Source organism: Odocoileus virginianus, chromosome 4, assembly GCF_023699985.2.
Source record: "Odocoileus virginianus isolate 20LAN1187 ecotype Illinois chromosome 4, Ovbor_1.2, whole genome shotgun sequence".
Taxonomy (NCBI): Eukaryota; Metazoa; Chordata; class Mammalia; order Artiodactyla; family Cervidae; genus Odocoileus; species Odocoileus virginianus.
The window spans coordinates 15594031-15618025 of NC_069677.1; the positions used below are offsets into that span (position 1 = coordinate 15594031).

At 49.9% G+C, this 23995-nt stretch overlaps 1 protein-coding gene and 1 pseudogene across 2 annotated transcripts; one reads left to right on the forward strand and one right to left on the reverse strand.

The window, feature by feature from the left end:
• Positions 1–2656: 2656 nt before the first annotated feature.
• On the reverse strand, positions 2657–2945 carry LOC110139241 (ATP synthase membrane subunit K, mitochondrial pseudogene; annotated as a pseudogene).
• Positions 2946–8532: 5587 nt separating this feature from the next.
• On the forward strand, positions 8533–22994 carry LRRC15 (leucine rich repeat containing 15). Of its 2 annotated transcripts, none has more exons than XM_070466216.1 (2): positions 8533–8594; positions 17318–22994. In XM_070466216.1, exon 2 carries the CDS (start codon positions 17323–17325, stop codon positions 19084–19086), a length of 1764 nt encoding a protein of 587 aa, XP_070322317.1. In that variant the 5' UTR covers positions 8533–8594; positions 17318–17322; the 3' UTR covers positions 19087–22994. The 2 variants fall into 2 exon arrangements, with proteins under 2 accessions (XP_070322317.1, XP_020737386.2); XM_020881727.2 differs by lacking the exon at positions 8533–8594 and adding an exon at positions 9432–9558.
• Positions 22995–23995: the final 1001 nt, after the last annotated feature.

A 23995-nucleotide genomic window follows, 5' to 3' on the forward strand; every position in this document is an offset into this window, starting at 1 on the left:
TGCTCTAGGCCTGTACACTCCTGCCATGTCTGTAGGCCCCGCCCGTCAACCGCCATCCCCATCTTAATTCTCCATCCTGCTGCTCAGCACTACTACCTTCCTTACTGCTTTCTGGTCCCTCTGGGGGGCTCCTCTTCCTCTGCCTGCCTCAGTAATATTGAGGAGCCCCAGACTGCCTTTCTGAACCCCTTCTTACCTTCTTACTCTGCACACAGACCCCTGAGAATCCGATGCCAGCCGCGGGCTGTCTCCCTAGAAAAGTGCTCATGCACAGCCCATGCTTTGACAGGCAATCTCAGGGGGTCACAGGTGGCCTCCCCCTCTCGTCCTCTATGTGTAGAGCCTGCTTGAATGGCTGGGGTTCTTGGACTCCACATCCAGCACCTTTTCTGGACGGTGTCCTTATTGACAGTCCCTCACATCTCCATTCCCACCCAGCCCCTCCCCTGAGCTCAGACCCTGATCTTGGACTCTGCTAGACCGGCTACATTGTGGTCCCACAGAGCTCAAATACAGTCTGTGCCATCTCCCCACATGCCCTTCCCTGTGTTTCCTCCTCTTAACAGAACCCACCATCCACTCAGTTACTCATGCTGAACACCTGCCCGTTTTCCTTCACGATTTTTTTCTTTTTCATCACCTGTGGCATGGACTGCTGCGAGTTCTTCAGAGGCTGCTCACCCCGACTTCCATAGCTGTAAGAGTTTTGCTTTTCTACATGGCACTCAGCTCAAGACTGCATTTCCCTTACAGGTAGTGGCAGCCACGCAACCAAGTTCTGACTGATGGAATGTGATCAGAAGTGGTATGTATAGCCTCTAGGTCATTTCTGTAAAGAAAAGGACTGAGCCCTTCACCTCCTCTTTCCTTGCCTTTCCTTTGGCTGGAATATGAATGTGAAGGCTGGAGCTGGAGCAGCTATTTTGGACATGAGATGGCAACCATGGATTGAGATGGGAATTCAATCTCAATCAGGTAGGTGGGAACTCAGCACCTGATGCAGCACCATTCCAGCTCTAGATGGAAAATAAGCACTTGTTTAAACTCTTGCTTTTTGGGGCTCATTTTGTTGTCATCTTATCCATATAGTAACAGCTCTCACTTAACCACCATACCCAATCCATCACTATGTTTTACCAGTTTAACTCCTCATATAACTTTTGATTCAGGTTTCTCTCTCGGTCTTTGTCTTGTCTTAGCTCAGGCTTTCACCGTCTCCCATCTGAGCTATTGCTGTAATTTTTTTCATGTCTCCATACCCCTACCCCTTCTTCCCATGCAATCCATCTTCTGTATTGATGCCAGAACTGTCCATCCTCTGTATCCTCTGTATGTGATTCTCAACCTCAGCACTCTTGACATCTTAGCCCAGATAATTCTTTGTTGTGGAGGTATTGTCCCATGTCTGGGAAGATGTTTAGCAACATCTCTGACCTGTACTCACTAGATGCTACTTGCATTCTCCAAGTTGTGACAACTAAAAATGTCTAGTCATTGCCAAATGTCCCCTGGGGAGCAGGGTGGCAAAATCACTTGGTTGAAAACCACTGCTTGACACCAAGCTGATAAATCTCTCCTTGACTAAACCCTTCCATGGCCCTCCACGGCCTGCAGAATGAGTCTAGCTGGGGGGACCCTTTGCATGGCACACTCTGCTTTCTTCCCTAGATGGTGCTGCTACAGAACCCTCACATACACTTTGCCTGTGGTTTATTTGCTACAACTTGGATATGCCATGGTCTTTGGTGCCTGTGTGCCTTTGCAAGTTCCATTTGTTCTTCTCAGAGTGCCCAAAGACCTGCCCACCCTACCAGGCTTAGACCAAGAGTCTTCTCCTGGGGGAAGCCTTCCTCTTGCAGCTCAGGCAGGCTGGGCAGCTCCCTTGTGTGGTCCCATCTCATGCAGGCCTTATGCTTGACTGTGATTGTTCACGTGTTTGAGTTCTTTCAGACAAATACCTTTTTGAGTGTGGGCCCCTGGCCAGGCCTGCTTTTCACTGAACACTCAGTTTGCTGAGTGAATGCTGGGGCTCCAAGCTGAGCAACCAGGATGGTGGAAGGAAGGGACTGTGTGATGTGTCCAAAGGGGCAGGAGAGGAGGGGGCTCTGGAAAGGGGTGAGCCTGCTCACGGGCCCCAAACCTCCAAGGGGTTGGCCCATGGGTGAGAGCAGGCATGATGGGTCCTGAAGCAGGAGAGAGAACCATTGGTAGAGGGCCCACGGAGATAGGTTTCAATGTAATAAAATGAAACATTAAAAAATAGAATTTCATTTTTATCTTTTAAAATAGTCACTCACCTAGAGCCGGACATCCTGGAATGTGAAGTCAAGTGGGCCTTAGAAAGCATCGCTATGAACAAAGCTAGTGGAGGTGATGGAATTCCAGTTGAGCTATTTCAAATCCTGAAAGATGATGCTGTGAAAGTGCTGCACTCAATATGCCAGCAAATTTGGAAAACTCAGCAGTGGCCACAGGACTGGAAAACGTCAGTTTTCATTCCAATCCCAAAGAAAGGCAATCCCAAAGAATGCTCAAACTACCACACAATTGCACTCATCTCACACGCTAGTAAAGTAATGCTCAAAACTCTCTAAGCCAGGCTTCAGCAATACATGAACTGTGAACTTCCAGATGTTCAAGTTGGTTTTACTTTTTTTTCCCAGGTTCATAATTTATTGTACAAATTGAGTATCAAATGATGAGTTGACATTAGCTTCTTCAGGCATGGGAACTTAACAGATAATGTACAGTTCAGAATCTGTTTATGTTGCTTTCACAGCTGGAGTTTTTTAGACCTTAACTTGAAGTATAAGACTATCAAAGCACACAATTCATTCTCCCTGTGAGGGTGTAAGAGTTGAAATATTTTTTGATACCAGTGAAATGGAACTGGGCATCAGCTTCTGGACCTGCCATGATTTCAATCTTTCAAGGGGTTCAAACTCCACGGCTTGTGTCCTTCACCATACGCTGCTGCCCAGAAGACACCACCTCTCAAGTTGGTTTTAGAAAAGGCAGAGGAACCAGAGATCAAATTGCCAACATCCACTGGATCATTGAAAAAGCAAGAGAGTTCCAGAAAAACATCTATTTCTGCTTTATTGACTATGCCAAAGCCTTTGACTGTGTGGATCACAATAAACTGTGGAAAATTCTGAAAGAGATGGGAATACCAGACCACCTGACCTGCCTCTTGAGAAACCTATATGAAGATCAGGAAGCAACAGTTAGAACTGGACATGGAACAATAGACTGGTTCCAAATAGGAAAAGGAGTACGTCAAGACTGTATATTGTCACCCTGCTTCTTTAATTTATAGGCAGAGTACATCATGAGAAATGCTGGGCTGGAAGAAGCACAAGCTGGAATCAAGATTGCCAGGAGAAATATCAATAATCTCAGATATGCAGATGACACCACCCTTATGGCAGAAAGTGAAGAGGAACTAAAAAGCCTCTTGATGAAGGTGAAAGAGGAGAGTGAAAAAGTTGGCTTAAAGCTTAACATTCAGAAAACTAAGATCATGGCATCTTGCTGTCCCATCACTTCATGGGAAATAGATGGGGAAACAGTGGAAACAGTGGCTGACTTTATTTTGGGGGCTCCAAAATCACTGCAGATGGTGACTGCAGCCATGAAATTAAAAGACGCTTACTCCTTGGAAGGAAAGTTATGACCAACCTAGATAGCATATTAAAAAGCAGAGACATTACTTTGCCAACAAATGTCCATCTAGTCAAGGCTATGGTTTTTCCAGTGGTCATATATGGATGTGAAAGTTGGACTGTGAAGAAAGCTGAGCACTGAAGAATTGATGCTTTTGAACTGTGGTGTTGGAGAAGACTCTTGAGAGTCCCTTGGACTGCAAGGAGATCCAACCAGTCCATCCTAAAGGAGATGAGTCCTGGGTGTTCATTGGAAGGACTGATGCTGAAGCTGAAACTCCAGTACTTTGGCCACCTCATGCGAAGAGTTGACTCATTGGAAAAGACCCGGATGCTGGGAGGGATTGGGGGCGGGAGGAGAAGGGACAACAGAGGATGAGATGGCTGGATGGCATCACCGACTCAATGGACATGAGTTTGAGTAAACTCCAGGAGTTGGTGATGGACAGGGAGGCCTGGCGTGCTGTGATCCATGGCGTCACAAAGAGTCGGACACAACTGAGCGACTGAACTGAACTGAACTGAATGATCAATTAGATGCAATTCAAGAATGTATGTTTATTTAAAAATTTTAAATTGTAGTATAGTTGATTTACAATATTGTTTAAGTTTCTGACGTACAGTCCTTTGGTCCTTGTAGGTTATCCATTTAACACATATTAGTGTGCATATATTAATCCCAGACTCCTAATTTACCCCTCCCTTCCCTTCCCTTTCCTCTTTGGTAGTCATAAGTTTATTTTCTGTGTTCGTGTGTCTCTTTCTGTTTTAGAATTAAGTTCATGTGTGTCTTTTCTTAAGAGAAACATAAAACAACACACAGTTATAAGAAATCTTCCCTCATCATTGCTCCCTGCTCCCACTACTGTAGCAGTTTTATATGTATCCTTTTAGATTTTTTTGTGTGTTTATATAAGAGATATAGACAAAGATATATGTATATATATATATATTTGTATGTATTAGTACACACACATACACATACAGATGTATAGCTGGGTGAAATTTTTCTCTCACCTGCACTGTCCTCTGTTGTTTTTCTTTATGTGTGTTGGTTTTTTATAAAACGGATTAAGGGATCAGAGACAGGTGGTGGCTGCATCCCAGTCCTGTTATGAGAGGCTGTCCAGGTGAGCAAAAGCGATGCCTGTCTTTGGGATTCACTGCTCTGAGGAAAAAAACTAAAATTCCTCCTCCAGAGAGAAGCCAGGGCTGTGGGAATGAGGTTGGAAGCACAACCATGCATCTGGAACTCAGGGGCCATGGCCTTCTCTGCCTCCAAGACAATTGGGTCACTGGGAGCAGAGGAACAGGTGAGGGCTGAACAGGGTCTCCTGGGAAAGGAGAGAAGTAGGGGGACAGGCCCTGGATGCCCATGCCAGGCTGACCCCTAGGCACTGAAAATCCATACAACAGGAAAACTGAAGTTTTGTACCATCTGGCTTTTTGAGTGATTGTGATCAACAGAGTGTTTTCCTAAAGCCAATTAGTGCAATCATGCACTTCCCTGGTGGCTCAGATGGCAGGAGACCCGGGTTCTATCCCTGGGTTGGGAAGATCCACGGAAGTAGGGAATGGCAATCCACTCTAGTATTCTTGCCTGGAGAATTCCATGGACAGTATAGCCTGGCAGGTTGCGCACCATGGGGTGCAACGAGTCAGGCACGACTGAGCAACTAACACACTACATATTAGTCTGCTTAAAACATCATATATTTTTCTTTCTTAGCAAACAGAGATGGACATCATCTTTTAAATTAGCTGCTTGGTATGGGTTTCGTGACGCGTGGAATCATTGTCTTATGGACGGACATCTGCATTGTTTACAATGACCTATTATTGCCAACAATGCTTCATGGACCCATTTTGAACATATAGCTTCTTGCCCACACATTTTCCTGTCTGTGTATGTAGCACTGATGTTGGTAAATGGATTTACATATTTACACTGCTCCACTAATTTATATTCCCATCAAAGTGGTCCCATAAGACCACAGACATCTTTCCCATGCCTAAGTGTCTCCATGTTTTTTATTCTGCCCAACTACCAGGGGACTTCACTGTGTGGTAATGACCTCCCTACCCTGGAAGCAGACCAAGCAGAGTTATAACTTCATTTCTTGAGGTGGAGGTGGAAGAGCTTCCTCCCCAGTGGGGAGGCTACATCACATGGCCCCCAATTCCCTGGGTTCTGGGCTTATTCCCCAAACTAGAGAAACGTGTGTGGATGGGAGTGCAGAGTTCTCTGAAACTCTGAGACAACCTCGCCCTTCTGGTTCTCCCAGGGGGGCTGGAAAGTAAGCCCTGAAGTTTACAGGGCCTGCAGGGAGTGAATCAGGCTTTTACTTTCACCAGTAATAGATCTCACTTCTGGGGACTGGCTTGGATCATTTTGCTTTCCCTGTATCAGAGAATATGCCTCCCCATGAAAAAGAGGGGCTCAGTGAGCAGAAACTCAGACGTCCTGTAGCTTGATCCCCACATACACTCTCTTTTTTTTTTAATTGAAGTATAGTTGATTTACAATATTGTGTGACTTCCAATTGTATAGCAAAGTGATTTAGTTATATGCATGTGAAGTGAAAGTCAGTCGTGTCCGACTCTTTGAGACCCCATGGACTACACAGTCTGTGGAATTCTCCAGGCCAGAATACTGGAGTGGGTAGCCTTTTCCTTCTCCAGGGGATCTTCCCAACCCAGGGATTGAACCCAGGTCTCTTGCATTGCAGGCAGATTCTTTACCAGCTGAGCCACCATGGAAGCCCAAGAATACTGGAGGGGGTAGCCTATCTCTTCTCCAGGGGGTCTTACATATTCTTTTTTCTCAATTCCTTTCTATTACAGGTTATTACAAGATACTGAATTTAGGTCCCTGTGCTATACAGTAGGTCCTTGATGTTTCTCTGTTTTACATATGGTTGTGTGCAACTGCTGCCCATAGACACTTAATCTGGGAAACAGTCCTCGCTGCACAGCCCAGTTACTGTACTGACACCTAGGGCTGGTCATAAGGATGGAGAAAATGATAGAAGTGCTCTGGAAACTGCTTTCTCTGAGAGCACCCATGGGTCCTCCGTGGACAATGGGAACCCTGCTGTACTACACCTCCGGCAGTAAGGCTTGGACTGTGCCAATCCCCTCCTCCAAAACCCTGGGGGGCTCCCTACTGCCTGCAGAGGGGCATCCCACCCCTCAAAGAGGCGCCCCAGGCCTCCCCTGCGGGGCCATCACGCACCTCGGGCTCACGCAGTGTTTGACTGTGAGCTCTCCCTCCTTCTTGCTCTGACTCCACGCTTTTCCTTAATTGTCTCTGCATTTCCAGATCCAACTCATCCTTCTATTTTTAATTACAAAATTATTTATCTATTATTTTTGCCCCACCGTGAGGCTTGTGGGATCTTGGTTCCCCTAGAACAGATTGAACCTGGGCCAAAGCAGTGAAAGCACCGAGTCCTAACCACTGGGCCACCAAGGAATTCCTTCTGCTTATCTTTTTAGGTCACTTTTTACATGAAACTCAAGTCCTATCCCTTCAAATGCACCCAGAGGTATCAACCTTATCCCAGCCAGGGAAGCTTCTATCAGTGAGCTTCTATCAGGGACCTCCCCTTCTAATCCTTACTCTGCACCAATCACCACACAGTTACACTTCTATCTATAGTATTATGTGTGTCCAGGCATACAATGTGGTGGAAATAGCACACAATGAAGAATCCAAGGTTTGACTTTCAGATTCACCGCTGTGTAGTAGATGGCCTTGGGGAAATTAGTCAACTGCCCAGGGCCTCAGTTTTTCTATCTGTAAAATGCGGGCAATTACTCCCACTCACAGGTTTATTTGGCAATCATCGGTTCTTGGCCATGTGCCTGTGCATGTGTGTGCACACGAGTGTGTGTGTATTGACTTCCTAGGGGACATTTGGCACTGGATAGAGACATTTTTGATTGTTACAACTTGGGAGGGATGTTTCTGGTATCTAGTGGGCAGAGGTCATGCACGCATGCATGCAAAGTTGCTTCAGTCATGTCTGACTCTTTGAGACCCCATGGACTGTAACCCACCAGGTTCCTCTGCCCATGGGCTTCTCTGAGCAAGAATACTGGAATGGGTGGCCATGCCCTACTCCAGGGGATCCTCCTGACCCAGGGATCAAACCAGCGTTTCCTACAACTCCTGCATTGGCAGGCGGGTTCTTTACCACTAGCGCCACCCAGGAAGCCACAGGTAGAGGTCAGGGATGCCTAAGCATCCTACAATACATAGGACAGCTCCCATGACAAAGAATCCTGTGACCCCAAATGTCAGTAGTGGTGAGGCTGTGAACCCGGTGTAGGCAAAGTACCGCATAAATGCATAGGGTGCCCGTGCACTTTCTGGCTCACAGTCGGTGCTCGCTGAATGGCAGGGGCTGCTTCTGACTCAGCCCTGTGTTGTCCAACAGCTCCCAGGACAGGGCCGAGCTCCGGGCAGCTGGGTGTCAGGGCTGGGAAGGGAGGAAAGAGTGTAAAGAGGGGATCTTCTTATTCTTGTCGGTTCTAAGGAAACGCAGTTGAAGACTCAAGTTTGGAGATGTGGAGGTTCCAGGGGAGTAAGGGGTCAGGGGGAGTTCTCCACGTGGACTATTATTTGGAAGGGAGGCTGGTGGTTGAAGAGGATGGCTGGGAGATGTGTGGGGATCCCCTCCAAGTTCTGCCTGCCCCTCTTGGGCCAGTATGACTTAATGGACCAGGCACTTTTTGTTTCTGGCTCTGAATCATGGTGAGGAGGCATGCGGCATGATTCAGGTTGAAGGGCTTGACCATGGCAAGCCACCCAAATGACTATTTCAGTAATAACACTACGCACTTTTATGTCTTCCTTTCATCACAGATCTCAAAGCACAGCGCAAACGATAATTAAGACTCTCGGCATCCCATGAGGATACGTGTGTAAGTATCACTCTCCCCTCTCGGCTGCCAGGGTAACTTGAGCCGAGGAGGGCAGGTGGCTTAGTCCAGCGTGGCTCATGCCTTGTTGAAGCTCCACCTTGGAGAAGCTGGGGCTTAACAGCCTCCCCGCCCCTCCAGCTGCGACTTCTTTCTTCCCTTCCCAGGCCCGCTTGGTGATGCCATGCACAGAAATGGTTTCTTACCCTCCCACTGGGGCAGGAGACTGATGGCTCCAATGCAGAGGTGCAGGGCATAAGGAGACCCTCACTCTGACAGGTCCCCTGACTGCCCTGTGTACCCACTTCTGCGAGGGGCGGTGAGGGAACAGAGGATGATATCAGAAGGGAACTGAAACACTGTTTTTAGGAGTGACACCCTGGGGGTAATGTTCCTCAGAATTTTCCCAAAATGTTAACACAGGGTCAACTGGGTTAAGCAAATAAGAGGGTACCTTGTATTATTCTTGCAAATGTTCTGTAAACTTGAAATTACTTCTGAATAGAAGGTTTAAACGGAAAAGGCAGATGCTTTTTCTAGAGCCACAGCCCTTTCTTATAACCGCAGCAGCCAATGCCGTTGAGAGTCCAAAAGAAACACTGGAGAAAAAGACAAGGGGAAAACGTGTTCAAAAAAGCAAACAACGCTCCCTTTCCACCCCGGTTCCCGAGCCCAAAAAATAGCGCAAAATCTGGCAGAAGGAAACCCCTTGCCCTGAGCGCTGCAGGCTTGCCTCCCCGGGCGATGCCGCACCGCTGTCCTCGCACGTCGGGGCGCTGCAGTGGCGCGCGCGCCCCTCCCTGCCCCCGCGCCGACACTGCCCCTAGCGGTGACTCACGCCAGGCAGCCCTTAAATACGCGGAGGACCGGGGAGCCGCACTCATGCTGCAGCCTTGAGCCACCCCACATCCTCCTCTCCGGTTCCCTCTGGTCGACGGCAAGCAGGCGGGAGGGCGCCGAGCTGCTGGTAAGTAGGCGGGTCGGCCTCCTGCCTCCTCCCTCCGTTTTACCGGACTGGAAGGACCCGGCTACCCTCCCCCTCCCTGTCTGCTGACCCCGCTCCCCCGGGGGAGAGAGTCCAGAAGAGGCAGGGCTGGCGTGGTGCCTGAGGATGCTCTCAGAACGCGCCCCACTGCTGCCCAGGCGCCTGGGGCCACAGCCCGCCGCCGCTGATCCCTGACCCGCCTCTGGCTCCACTTGTCCTACCCATCCCTGAAGTCGACCTGAGATGCTCAGAAGATGTTTTAGATCGGCAAGACGCATGGAAAGTTGACTAAATTATCACACCAGTTACCTATCAAGTGTACCTTTCAGGATACTAGCTCCATCAGGAGAAGAGTTTTCTATTTTTTTAAGTTTCAGATGATTCAAACCCAGGTCTTCTTCTTCAGCACTTACTATGGTGGCCACCAATGGTCCATGGTGAATTTGGGTCTCTCAGGGATTGCTGGGGGCTCCCCAGGCAAGAGCTGTCCTCTTTTCATAGACTGACTCACAGTTGCTACAAAAACAGCTTCAGCAGATGTTCTGGTGTCTGGTTTGGATTCCAGTTTGGAATTCCGCTGTGGATTCAGAATTTTTCCGGATGCTAAGTTTGTGTGTGGCTTAGGCCACTTTCCCCTCTTGCCTTGGCCGCTAATGGCTTTGGGCGGAGAGAGTAAGGGCTGAAGATGGATTTATGATGAGGGTGGTTTGCATTTAAGACTGTGACTGTTGTACCTTTACCAGCTTCTCTACTCACACATAGAGGCAGGAGCGGGGCCAAGGAACCAACTGTGGAAAACCAGAACTTTTCTAGAGTTTCCCAGCCATGCTGAGTGTGAGAGTGCCAGTCTACCTCCAGGGCCAAATGTGTGACCTCTGAGCGGGCTGCGACTCTCTTGGATGATGCATCACTCAGACTGAAGGTGCTGGATGCCCATCTGAAATGCTCTGGCTTCTCCTTTAGGATTCTATCACCGTATGTTGACCAGTGTGGGCACCACTGGCTCCCTAATTTAGAACCTCTCTAATGGCTGTCATTTCTTACACTCTGCCTCAAACATCTGGGGTACATTCAGGGCCGGACCGTCCTATTTGCCTGTGGTCCTGAGTCAGCCAGGCAGGCTCTGTGGGGAGGAGAGAAGTATGTGAGAGACGTCAGGGCCAAGGAGAAGGGTTCTGAACAGACCCTGCAGAGAGTCAGGACATGGACGGCTCTCCCAGGGCTGGAGACACTACTTGGCTTGCTCAGCAAATGGAAGGGGTGGTGGGGTGTGGGTGGAAGTATATCCAGATGCGGAGAAGTCAGGAGGGCTGGGGCAGAAGCTGTTCCAACTCTGTCCTGCCAATGCTTGCTCCTGGGGTAGTGATCGCACATGGCAATTTGCTTCGCTGAGTCCTGACCGCCAAAGACTGACTCCAGCTTCTGGTTTCACTGCCTCCCTGGGCTTTGGGGACATGGGGTTTAGAAACTTCTTTCAAGATCCTTTGAGGAGGGGCTGATCCATCTTATCAAAGTTGGGCCCCCCAGGTGTTACCCTGAGAAGGGGGCTGTAGCCCAAGGCTTTTAAAATAAAAGCCCCAAGTGGGAGTGTCTCTTTGTTCTGATGGCAAGTTTGTCAGTATCTCCTGCTGCTTCTGCCAACCTAATTACAGCCCTGCTCTGGCCTCTTCAGGAAACCCTGCCTCCCCTGACCCTGGGGCTGGAAAGGATTGGCTTTTTCTTTCTCATTTTCTTCTTTAAACAGATGAACTGTATGTTGACTTTGGTGGGCCATGAGAGATGGGGTCAATGACTGAACCAGGCGGGGGATGAGGGTGTGGCCACCCTTCCTTTGGGGTTCCAGGATGTGTTTGGGGGTAAAGCCCTGAACGGGACTGTGTGTTGAGATGATGGGGTCAATCCCTCTGGTTCCGTCCCTCCACTCGTCCAGGGCACTCAGGTGAAACTGAGCAAACATAGGCATCAGGGCAGACTTGAGGAAGAACATCTCTCAGGCCATGCAGCCTGGGAGTTGGGAGAGGCACTTGATCTTGAATAATCATGCTGGGCAGCTAGAGGGTGGACTGTAGATGAGTCTGAGATCATTTTAGGATGGAGAGAGAGAAGCCACCTCTTTCTGCTTCCAGGTGCTGCCAGACACGTGGTTGATGAGATCCTAAAGCCTCATGTCAAGGTTCAGGAGGTCACGAAGCATTATGGTTAGATAGAACCCTGATCTGAGTGTCTGGAGTCTTCCGTCGATTATGTGATCTTAGGCAAGACCTCTCATTCCTCTGGGCCCCTTAGTTTTCCCATCTACACATTGACCAGATGGTTAGATCAGATGGGCTCAGAGGACCCTGGTACCTTTGATGCCTTACCCTCTAAGTGCTACTTCTGGAAGCAGCCTCCACTGCTGGATTCAACTCAGTTCAGACCCCAGATTTATGACAGAGATGAAGAAAGGACCACTGAAGGAAATAGCAACAGAGGGGGCTGGACCGGGTCTGTGGCCTGACCTTCAGCTCCTACATCCAGGGTTCAGTCTCTCTTTACTACTTGGCAGTAAACGACATATATCAGGAGTGTGGGGTCCCAGCTGACCTAGGTCTCAAGTGGTGGTAAGGGCTGTGGACCCCTGTGTCAGAGTCACTTGGGGAATTTCTTAAATGTGCAGGGTTGTGGGCACCCACTCACCCCAGACCTCAGGATCAGGAGCTCTGTGGGTGGAGCCTCCAGAGATTCCAGTTTTACTCAACAGGTGGATGAACAATAATTGTAAGTAACATTTAGTAGGTACTCACTTGGGGCCAAGAGCGAGTCTAAGTGCTTTCCATGTAATCCTCAGTAATATGATGCCGTGAGGTCTGTTCTGTTAAGCAAACTTCCCAGGTACTTCCAGACAGTTTTTGTATACTGATTGGGGGTGGGGGGGGGGGGGGGGGGCGGGGGTTACCTCATATCAGTGAGACGGGAGGTTAGGATGCAGTGAGCCTCTTAGTGACGTAAGATCCAGTGGACCATGTACAGAGCAGCAGCTGGACTGAGGCCGACACTGGCTGAGTGCGGGGGAGACAACATAGCTCCCTCGTGAATGGGGCAACGTCACAGTGCACACCAAGTCACGTTTTGGGAGGCCTCTCTGGGGGAAGGACACAGGCCAGGGAGAGAGATCTCCTGTCTGGGGCTCAGTGTCCCCAAATGGGCCAGGAGGTGGCCTCCCAAAGACCCCCTCTGAGCTCCCCCATCCATGAAATGGCTATTGGCCATGTGAAAATGCACCAGTTAACAAGCGGGATTACCCTGCCTGGAAAACTTCTGAAGCATGGTGGGCCTGAAAAGATGGATACAAGGTCCTCAAGCCTCAGTGTGAAGGTGGCACTGCTGGCGGTTCCATGTGACCTGTAGGGGACAGTGGGAATGGTGAGGCTTCAGGCCAAATCTCCCTTCTGTCTCCGGGAAGATATCAGAACTGCCCAGGGGCCTTGGGAGTCTTTACAGGAGGGGAAACTGAGGTCTGGAGAATTTACTTAAACTTACACTCCAACTTAAGAGTCAAGACTGGGTAGCACATCTGTCTCCGAGACTCTTTCCAAAATCTTTGCTCCGTGGCATTGAAATAAGAAGGCGTCTCCTCCCAGGGAAGCTCGTGTTTAGGGAATGTGCAAGATGGTATTAAACCCCAAAGTCCCAACCCACCAGCCAACAAAGCCCAGGGCTTTGAGGCTAATTATGTGTTTGCCCATGAGTCATATAGACAGTTCTTGCTAAGGCGACCCAGAGCCAGAGCGCCGGGTCTGAGTGCTTCTCCTCCTGGGGAGGGACCACGTCAGAGTGCCCAGGTGAGCTGTGTGTCTGTTCTTCTGTGTACTGTGGGCTCAGTGAATTCCCCGGGCCCGCGACAGACGCCAGGCTGTGCCCCCTCCCAGGACACAGGCTGGTCGCGCCTTTGGCTGCTTGGAGGAGGAAGGTGTAATTAGGGTAGCTTTGTGGGACTTTAACTGGCATTTGTCATGGCTACCAAGCGGTGCAGGGCAGCGTGGGCTATTAGGCCGCTGTGTACTGGGCTCCCGAGTGCCTCGGGCTGCCATGGACGCTGGCCACCCTTACTGGAAATCTAAGGGCCTGCCCGGGTCCAGCCCTGCTCCTATGGTGCCTCTCTCCCCAGAGGCTCTGCAGCTGGGTTTGGAGTGGGCTCCCCAGAGGTCCTTTGGAACGTCAGTGTCAGCTGCAACAACAAGTGCTGGCAAGTAGGCCCACTGCGTGTGGTGCTGGGGTGGGCTCTGCAGATGGGAGGGTTTTTTAAGAAGGAAAATCTGCGAATTCTTGCAATATTTGTCAAGCTGAGTGTGGTCTGTTTTAAACAACAGTGGCTCTGTTCCTATAAGGGAATTATCTTGTGCTTCCGCCTCCCAAATCACAAGTTACCTCCCCTGGCCCTGGGCCCTTCCTGGGGTTGGTTTGATGCCCCTCCCCAGGTGGGGAGTGCAAACTCAGAGAGGTCTGAGATGTGTCCTCAGAAGGTACCTTGGCCCACACCCTGATTTATAGATGGGGAAACTTGAGAGGCTGCGCTGGGCTTGCCAGGTTATGGGCACTTTAATTTAATCTCTAATACTTGGGTGACAATACCATTTTGAAGCATTCTGGGCCTAGAAGCTGAGTACTGCATGGCTCATAACCAGAAGTGACGCTTTACCTTTGGTAAGTCAGTCCAGGGAGTGGATCTCTCTCACATACATATCAAGGGGATGGGCGAACACCCACTGCAGTCTGCATGGACTCCCTGGGAGTGCAGACACTATTGTCCTGGTAGATGGCTCTCATGTCCTTGCTCTGACACCCAGCCTTAGAATCCTAACTTCTTGGGGATGAACAGGACACCAGCTGTCATCCAGCTCAGTACTCTACCCAGTGTAGGAACCTGTTCTCCAGCATCCTTACCAAGTAGTTGCTCAGTTTCTATTTGAACACTTTCAGTGACGGGGAGCTTACTACCTTATAAGTTTATCCATTCTGATTCTGACAAGCTGTCTTTGGTGATGAACTGAAATATGTGACCCCATAGCTTCTGCACACTGGTTTGGACCTTGGGGGCCACATGAGTAAAGCTGCTTTCTTTATCCCAGGTCAGCCCTTGACATATATTAAGAAAGTGCTTGCAGATTCTTCACATCTCTTCTTTTGGCTATTCATCCACAGTTCCTGCAGTGGATGCAAGGATGTTCTGGTGTCTGCATCCCTTCACCCTCCTCAAACTCTTCGCCAGAAGCCTTTCAGGAGACCAGTTTATCACTGGTTTTCTTCAAGTTCAGGGTGAAACTGAGAACAGCACTGTTGATGTGGACTGATGAGGGCAGTGTAGAGGAGGACAATCATCTCCTTTATTCCATACTTCACACTTCTATTAATGCAATCTACAATCACATTAGCTTTTGTGAGCAGTCTTCCTTCTCTGTTGCCATCAATTAAAAAGCCCTAACATCTAAGGGTGGGTGTTAATTCACTTTTTCAGTGCCCCCTATCTAAGCTGTTCATTTTCTGCTCTCAAGTTCTGGATCTGACATTTGCCTATACAAGTTCATCCTTTTAAATGTGTCCATAGCTTATTCTGGCCCCCTTTCCTTTTCATCTTGATTTCATTAGTCAAGTTGTTATTTTTCTTTCTTCTCTCTACAGTTTTACGTACTTATTTGAGTCTTTGAAGGTAAAGCACAGCAGGTCAGGGCTTGGACGGGCTGTGACTAAGGCAACAGTCAAGGTCTGGGGTGGGATGAACTTGGGTTCTGTCCTGAGAGTAAACTTTTTGGGGGCAGGGGAGGGTTGCACTGAGTTGATACCAGGTAGGGAAGCCAGGACTATTCAGAGTTATGGACCAGACTCAGGACCCCATGAGTTCCCAGGAACAAAGAGAGGTCAAGGAAATACCTTGTCTACCCAGTCAGTTTATGGTGTTATAGACCATCATTTGAAATTCCTTCCTCTGACTCAGGACCTTTGCTCATTAAAAGGAGAGGCACTGCATTAACAGTCAAAGTTTTCATCCAGGTATCTGAAGATCTTGGCTTGAGGCTTTAAGCCTCAGTTTCCCTGCTTCCTATGTCCCTTAAAATGATGGGAATGCATGATCGGCAGTTCTTAACCCTTTGGGAGTTAGAGACCTCTTTGAACCTCAGATGGAAGTTACAGATGCTCTCCACATACACAGAAATCCTTCATCCCTTGACTAAGAATGCCAAGGTTAAAAGCACTTTAAGGCCTTCCTGCCTGCAAGAGTCTATAAGGGCATATTGTGGGTGAGCTTGGCACATGCTCACACATTTTCACCATGCTGTACAGATCACCCCCACAGCCTTTCTCCTATCTGCCCCTCACAATGGCCCCAGGTGGGGACAGTGGTTATTGACATCACTGAGGGTGAGGAAGCTGAGCCTGCAGGCCTCAAACTTCATTCAAGATCTAACAACTAGTTAGTGGCTCTTAAAGAGTCACATAGGGCCCAACTCCCATGCCCCATTCTCCATTTTCTATACAGTTTATAGGCCTGAACTCAAATACAAAAACTTCCATGACTTTAGATCCATTCTCGGATCAGTACCATGTCTGAGGGAACATTTAGCATGTCCGACTCTTTGTGAGCCCCTGGACCATAAACCCACCAGGCTCCTCTGTCCTTGGAATTCTCCAGACAAGAATACTAGAGTGGGTAGCCATTCCCATCTCCAGGGGATCTTCCTGACTCAGGGATCAAACCAGGGTCTCCCATATTGCAGGCAGATTCTTTACTGTCTGGGCCACCAGGGAAGCCCTCTCAGTTCAAAGTACATCCTAAGTTTTCTGGGACTTACTCAAGGCCACTCAGTGTTTCTTTTGGAAAGTGGGCCTGGTACCCAGAAGTCAGACTCCAGACATCAGCTGACTCACAGCAGTCCTTTCAGTGAGACAGGAAGTGGTGTGGATAATTTCCTTTTATTGGGAAGGTGGTTTGCATTAAACCTAGATGAAGCACCTGTGAAAGGGTGAACACAGGGGCAGGCTGTTGCTGGTGGTGATGGGGCAGGGCGGGGCCCAGGAAGAGCAAAAACTGAGCTTCCCTGCAGTCTTTTCCACCAGGTCACTGCATGGTCCCACTCTGCTGGCTGCCGCAGCTCCTCCCAGCAGCCTCCGTGTTCATGGCCTCAGCATCTTCCCCCGGGTTCAGGCCCAGTTTATGTGTTCTCATTTCCTGTTGGTTTCTCCTGAGGAAGCCATGTTCAGCCAGCAAGTCCAGGAACTGACAGGGACAGAGAGATGGATACGATACTGCTCCTGACTTAAGGAACTCGTCGGGATGGGGCACCAGCAGCCCTGCCCTTGTGAAGCCTACCGAGTAGTGAGGAGGCAGACGGGGTCACAGGGGATGCCGCATGTGGCCTCTATGGCTGGGTTGGGAGGGAGGTTGGGAAAACCACCGGCATTGGAGGGCGACTGAAGCCGACTCATGGAATCCTAAGGTGGCGGCTCGTGAAGTGCAGGAAAGATTTGGATGAGGATGAAGACCCCTCTAGGTTGGGGAGATTGCTTGAGCAAAGGCCTAGAAGTAGGGAGGCCAGCGGGAAAGATGAAGAGGCTTGCAGATCAAGCTATAGGTAGCACGAGATGGGCACATGGCCATGGGGTTCAAAGTCAAGCCGGTGTTTGGCACCCAGGGTTGATGCTGGCTTCAAAGTAGCTGCCGTGTCGGTGAGGCAGTCCTGACCCATGTACTCTCTCTCCTTTGCAGAGGCCATGCCACTGAAACATTATCTCCTTTTGCTGGTGGGCTGCCAGGCCTGGGCTGCGGGCTTGGCCTTCTATGGTTGCCCAAGCGAGTGCACCTGCTCCAGGGCCTCCCAGGTGGAGTGCACGGGGGCGCGCATCGTGGTGGTTCCCACCCCGCTGCCCTGGAACGCCATGAGCCTGCAGATCCTCAACACACACATCACTGAACTCAATGAGTCCCCGTTCCTCAACATCTCAGCCCTGATTGCGCTGCGGATCGAGAAGAACGAGCTGGCCCACATTGCTCCTGGTGCCTTCCGTAGCCTCGGTTCGCTGCGCTACCTCAGCCTTGCCAACAACAAGCTCCAGATCCTGCCTGTTGGCCTCTTCCAGGGCCTGGATAACCTCGAGTCGCTCCTGCTGTCCAGCAACCAGTTGGTGCAGATCCAGCCGGCCCACTTCACCCACTTCAGCAACCTCAAGGAGCTGCAGCTTCACGGCAACCACTTGGAGTACATCCCTGATGGGGTCTTTGACCACCTGGTGGGCCTCACCAAGCTCAATCTGGGCAAGAACAGCCTCACTCACCTCTCACCCCGGGTCTTCCAGCATCTGCGCAACCTCCAGGTCCTCCGGCTGTATGAGAACAGGCTCTCAGACATCCCCATGGGCTGTTTTGATGGGCTCAGCAACCTCCAAGAGCTGGCCCTGCAGCAGAACCAGATTGGAGTGCTGTCCCCTGGCCTCTTCCACAACAACCGTAACCTCCAGAGGCTCTACCTGTCCAACAACCACATCTCCCAGCTGCCCCCCGGCATCTTCCTGCAGCTGCCCCAGCTCAACCGGCTCACGCTCTTTGGGAATTCCTTGAAGGAGCTCTCTCCCGGCATCTTTGGACCTATGCACAACCTGCGGGAGCTGTGGCTCTATGACAACCACATCACCTCCCTCCCCGATAATGTCTTCAGCAGCCTCCGCCAGCTGCAGGTCCTGATCCTCAGCCGCAACCAGATCAGCTACATTTCCCCGGATGCCTTCAACGGGCTGGTGGAGCTGCGGGAGCTGTCCCTCCACACCAATGCCCTGCAGGAGCTGGATGGAAGCATCTTCCGCATGTTGGCCAACCTGCAGAACATCTCCCTGCAGAACAACCGTCTTCGGCAGCTCCCTGGAAACCTCTTCGCCAACGTCAATGACCTGTTGACCATCCAGCTGCAGAACAACCAGCTGGAGAACCTGCCCTTGGGCATCTTTGATCACCTGGGGAAGCTATGTGAGCTGCGGCTCTATGACAACCCCTGGAGGTGTGACTCAGACATCCTTCCACTCCACAACTGGCTCCTGCTCAACAAGGCCAGGCTAGGGACAGACAGCCTCCCTGTGTGTTTCAGCCCAGCCAGTGTCCGTGGCCAGTCCCTCATCATCATCAATGTCAATGTTGTTGTCCCCAGTGTCCAGGGCCCAGTGGTGCCCAGCTCCCCAGAGACGCCGACACACCCGGACACGTCCAGCTACCCTGACACGTCCAGCTACCCTGACACCACCTCCATCTCCTCCACCACTGACTTCACCAGCCCCTCAGGGGACTACACTGATCTGACCACCATCAACATCACCAAGAGTCGTGACGAGGGGGGCATGACCCCGGCCCAGAGCGGGCTGGCCATTGCTGCCATTGTCATCGGCATCATTGCCCTGGCCTGTTCCCTGGCTGCCTGCATCTGCTGTTGCTGCTGCAAGAAGAGGAGCCACGCGGTCCTGATGCAGATGAAGGCACCCAATGAGTGTTAGAGAGGAGGGCTGGAGTAAGGGCTGGGGGACAGTGGGACCCCCAGAGGACCCGGGATTTCACTGTGCTGCCTCCACCTCTGGGTCCACACACCATCCCCTGTCCCTGTCTCTCGGGTCCCCTAGAGAAAGGCACCCCTACCTTCTCCTGACCTGCCTGGTTCTCCTGTAGACAAGATTCTGGCAGAACCTTCTTACTACCAGGGAGATCTAACCTGCCATGGAAAAAAATCCTGTAGTGGTCCCAATTCATATCCCTGGGCTTCTTTCAAGAAAGCCCCTCCTCTAAAGCTCACCAGCTCTCCTCCAAAACTTGCCTCCTCTGTGTCTGTGCCCCTGTTGGCCTCTGTAGACACAGTTACCACACACCTGCCACTTTGTGGGAACAGTTCTCCACCGGGACCACCCCTCTCCCAAGTATTATGTAAGTTGATTCCCCTTCTTTGCTCCTCTTGTTTGTGACATGGCTCCACCCTGTCCCCTCAAATGAAAAGTCTCTCTTCATTTCCTGCTCCTGAAGGCAAGGTGACTTTTCTCCTCAAAGGAGGCTTCAAACCTTTTAGTTGCTTGTTCAAGAACTGCCAAATGCCCTGGCTTTCAGGATGCTATGAGAGAGAGAAAGGGAAAACTGAGGCTGCTCAGTTCCTGAAGGCAGAGCCATCATCAGTATCTGTCTTGTGATTTTTATCTGGAAAAGGAAGAAAGGCACCAGTGCAACAAGTTTTGCCTCTTTAGAGAATATTTCTGAACTGCAAACTTTGCTTTAAAAATTTTAGTCCTTTAAGGAATAAAATCATGTAGAAGTTCTGACCTCCCTAAAACATGAAAGTCAGCTTATTGGTATTGGATGGAGAAAGCAATCTGGTACCTGGGGGTCCTTGTGTTCACCTGCAAGGTTTTTCTCTTTTAACTGTTTCTGGAAGTGTAACCTACATACAGAAAAGTGGGAACATGCTAGTGTATAGTTTGATGGATTTTCACAAACTGTACACACCTGTGTGATTAGTACCCAGTTCAAGAAATGAGACATCACCAGGATCCTCCATCTGGGCCTTTTACTGGAGAAGACTGGGGCTTGTGGAGGTGGTATGGACTTAACCTGGGAACTGGCTCCCCACAGATCAGGATGGGCCCCTGCCTGCCCTCCCTTTTCTGCAGCCTGTCCTTGCAAAGGCCCAGCTACCAGCGGTGGAGGAAAAGATGTAGGTATACTCTGGCCTGAGCAGGAGATTGTATTCAATGCCAGACCTTCAGGCACCCAGACTGGCCAGGTCAGAAGCATCTCAACTAGAGAGGTCCATGCAACCACACACCCTACACTGCCAACAAGCTGTCTGTTGCTCATTGGAGGTTCCTCTGCTTGGGCCTTTTATGGGCATGAGATGCCCTATATCTGTTTTTAATTTTCACTCTGCATCTGGGGAAGTGAAATAGCTCAGAGATGAGATCCTTTAATTGGACAGCCAAGTATAATAGAACCCAGCAATCCCTCTGGTCGTGGTAAAATTCTTCATAGACATTACAGTCAGCTAGAAACTGAACTTCAGCATTCTCACACATAGCAGGCAACACGGATTCAGACAGATCAGACTGGGTCAGGGACCTCTCTGAAGCTTCTCCCTGCCTGTAGTCTGGTTACAAGAGTTGAGTGCTTTGGTTCAGTGTTGCAGTCACATGAATGCCTGCCCTGGCCACCATTCCTGCTGCACACATATTCACACTGGTAAAGAAAGTACACTCATGGCAATGCATGTCTTTCTCTGGACAACTGGTAGACCACTTTAGAAGTACAAACAGTGAAATGGAGACTTTCAGGTGTCTGTGTCTGCCCAGAAAAGAGCTGTAGCCAATACTGTACAGATTTGGAAATCTGCCATCAATCCTTACTGGCCTTTACTAGTTTCCTCTGCCCCATGAGACAAATAAGAAATACACTTCGGCCTTAACAGCATGGTGCTGACAGGTCCCGACGAAGAGTCCAGGAACACATGTGTGTTAAGAACTAGTGCATTTTGTAGCTTTTTGCTCTCTGTCACAGGAAATCTGGGGGAGATGTTGTTAGAGGCAAAAGATATTATCTCCCCAAGGCAAATCTGGGTCTCCAAAATGTTTTCAAAATATTTATAGTACCTGGCAGACATGTACCAGCGTTTGCCAGGGTCTAAAAGGAAATGAGCCTAGAGCTTGGGGCTTGAGCATCATTCCCAATGGTCACCTGCCTTGTTGATCCTGGGCCCCAAAGGGGAAGTGTGGCCTACTCTCCCCCAGACAGGAAGCATGGTTTAGCACTGAATTCCTCAAAGGACTCCTTGTAAGGCGGCCCCAGCATCTCATTGTGCAAGGGTACAAGTGGGCCAGAGATATCAGAAAGGTAAGGAAGGAGTCTTCGTCATCCAGTGTGCCCTGTCAAGCTGAACCCAGGACCTCTGGGTATTGATAGCATTGGCCATGACCTCGGAATATCTTCCTCTCTGGTCCAAGATACCTCGTGTCTCCAGATCAAAGGCTGGCCTGAGGGCAGCTGTCCTCAGATAAGTCCCCTGGAAAGCACCCTGGGTGGAGCTGGTGGACCCTTTTCCTGATCTTCTGAGCGCCCCTGGTCCTTTTTCCCATCAGAGGCTGGAGGGAACCATTGAGCCTCCTCTTCCTTGGCAGGCCATGTGGTCTCTCTAAACCATGTTGTCTGGTCAGGAAGCTACCAGAAAAGGTGGGTGGAGTTTCGTTTCCAACAGGCTCTTGGCTCTTGGCATTTGCTCACTTCTTGGGGCTGAAATGAGCTGCTTGGTTCCCCAGAAGTTGAGTTCATTTTTCCCCGTAGCTCATTGGCCTCTAGTCCTCTTTGTCAGTTCTCCATTTGGAGTGAAGGGTCAATATTGGAGGAAAGATAATAAAAACCGGTTAGAACCACTGTTTTTCAAAAATGTTTTACTCTGCATAGATACCCTTCAAAGCACTTAGCAGGCATTTTCTTTTTAACCCTCACAACAGCCCTGTGCAGGAGTGGTACACGTGTGAGGATCTAAAACCTCTTGTCTCCTGCAACATTATTTAACAGGCTGTGAGTGTTCCTTCTCTCTTTAAGCTCATACAAGAATTCATGGCTTGTCCTCGGCTTTCATTGCTAAACCCAGGAAAATGGGAGTCACTGTCTTATTGCTCCCCGTCATCTTAGCTATTTGACCCCACCTGGTACTGTGTGGACCCAAAGCTTTGTAAATACAGGAAAAGTTAAATTCATCCATCCATTAAAGAAAAACTGGCTTTCCCCAAGGGAATGTTGGGCTGCGTGTATATTGTTCCTCCTCGTCAGGATTTAAAGGCACAACACCGTTCTCAGAACCCTTCACGGGCAGCAATGGTGTCACAGATGTCTGTGTAGTGCAGTGTTGGGAATCATTTCTAGACTCAGGAAGTTTATAAGGAGGAGGCAGCTGCAGACAGCTAGGTAACTGGAGTTGCTAGAGAGACATGGGAGGCAGCCTACCTTTAGCTATGAATGACTCAAAGAAATCAACCTACAGATCCCACAGTTAGAGCTGAACTGGAGTTGCTGGGGAGGCAGTGGTGGTCTTGGGGAGGAGGTCATGGCTGTGGTTCAGAGAGGAGTGGGGTGGGCACTCCTTCAGGCCAAACTCCTCCCAGTCTGAGCTTTTTTCTTCACCCAAGGAGAGATTGTTCTCACCAACTCATCGCCTTCGTGCTGCCTTCAAATGTGGATCGATTTTGCCTCACTTAGGGAATCACTGCAAATAGTCACAGGTGCTTGGTGATGCATTTAGAGCTTTCTATGCCCCCAGGGTTTTATAGAGTGTGAGCCCTGGTGGGCAAGGTGGGGGGGTCCCATCTTTGCTGGATACTGCTTGTAACAGATTTGGAGTACAGAATCAACAATAAATGGTATACACAGGACACATGTGCTCCTATGGGCGCCTGATTCTATGCTTGTCACACGAATGCAAGGCTGACCCAGACAGCTCTTCACAGATACCAGATATTCAGGGCTGGGAAAGGCCTTTGGAAAGGAGTGGGATCAAAATGTTGTCTAGAGGTCACTAGACAGAGGTCACTGTGGCTGGATGGGGCCTTAGGAATAGGCTCAACCCATTTTATAGATGGAGAAAGTAAGATCAGGACAGGAAATGAATTTCTCATAGTCACCTAGTGAACTAGTGGCTGAGCTTGCAAGACAACCAGGCTTCCAGACTCCCAACCTAGAGCTTCTTCTATGTCTCAGAAAGGCAGTGAATTTCCCTCAGCGTTCATCAAAGTGTGCATGCATTCACATTCATGGACACACAGGTGCACACTAGCTTTGGTGCGTAGGACTCTCCTGCACATGTCTGGACTCTTACGGTGCTTAGCACCCAGGCTCAGTGAGCCCCGGGCTCTCAGAAGACACCGTGTGAGTAAAGGTGACTTTTCAGGTGTCCAGAAGTCCCTGGGACCTTTTCAGGCCTCCAGGTTCGGGGGCTGTCACCGCTGCTGGTGCAAGTCCAGGGCTTATGAGAAGGGTAATGTTTTCTCTGTCCCTTCATCTCACTGCCATGTCCAGGAAGAGGGCTTCAAACCATGTTTCCTGGGCTCTCTTAGCTCTTCAGTCCCTTCTGCCAGCTGTAACCCTGTCCCAGGAGGCTGGAACTGGCGAGGGTCAGTAGTGTGTTCACTGTTTCACAAAGCTGGACCCTATCAATTACTGGGACAGGGCTTTGTGTACCTTCCCTAACCACTGAGCCTGTCCACTCAAGATGGAAGCCTGGAATTCCGACAGTGGAAAAACAGTGAGCGCCTACCTCCCATCTCCCAGAAGATGCCTGGAGTTCTCAATACAAGCCTGCCCTCCACACCTGCACAACTGCCCAGGGTCCTGCCAGCAGCACAGACCTGCTGTTTGATTTCACACAAGTGTGTATGA

Bases quoted from the DNA above. Each gene is read 5' to 3' on its own strand.
- LRRC15 (XM_070466216.1), top strand. From the start codon at position 17,323: ATGCCACTGAAACATTATCTCCTTTTGCTGGTGGGCTGCCAGGCCTGG.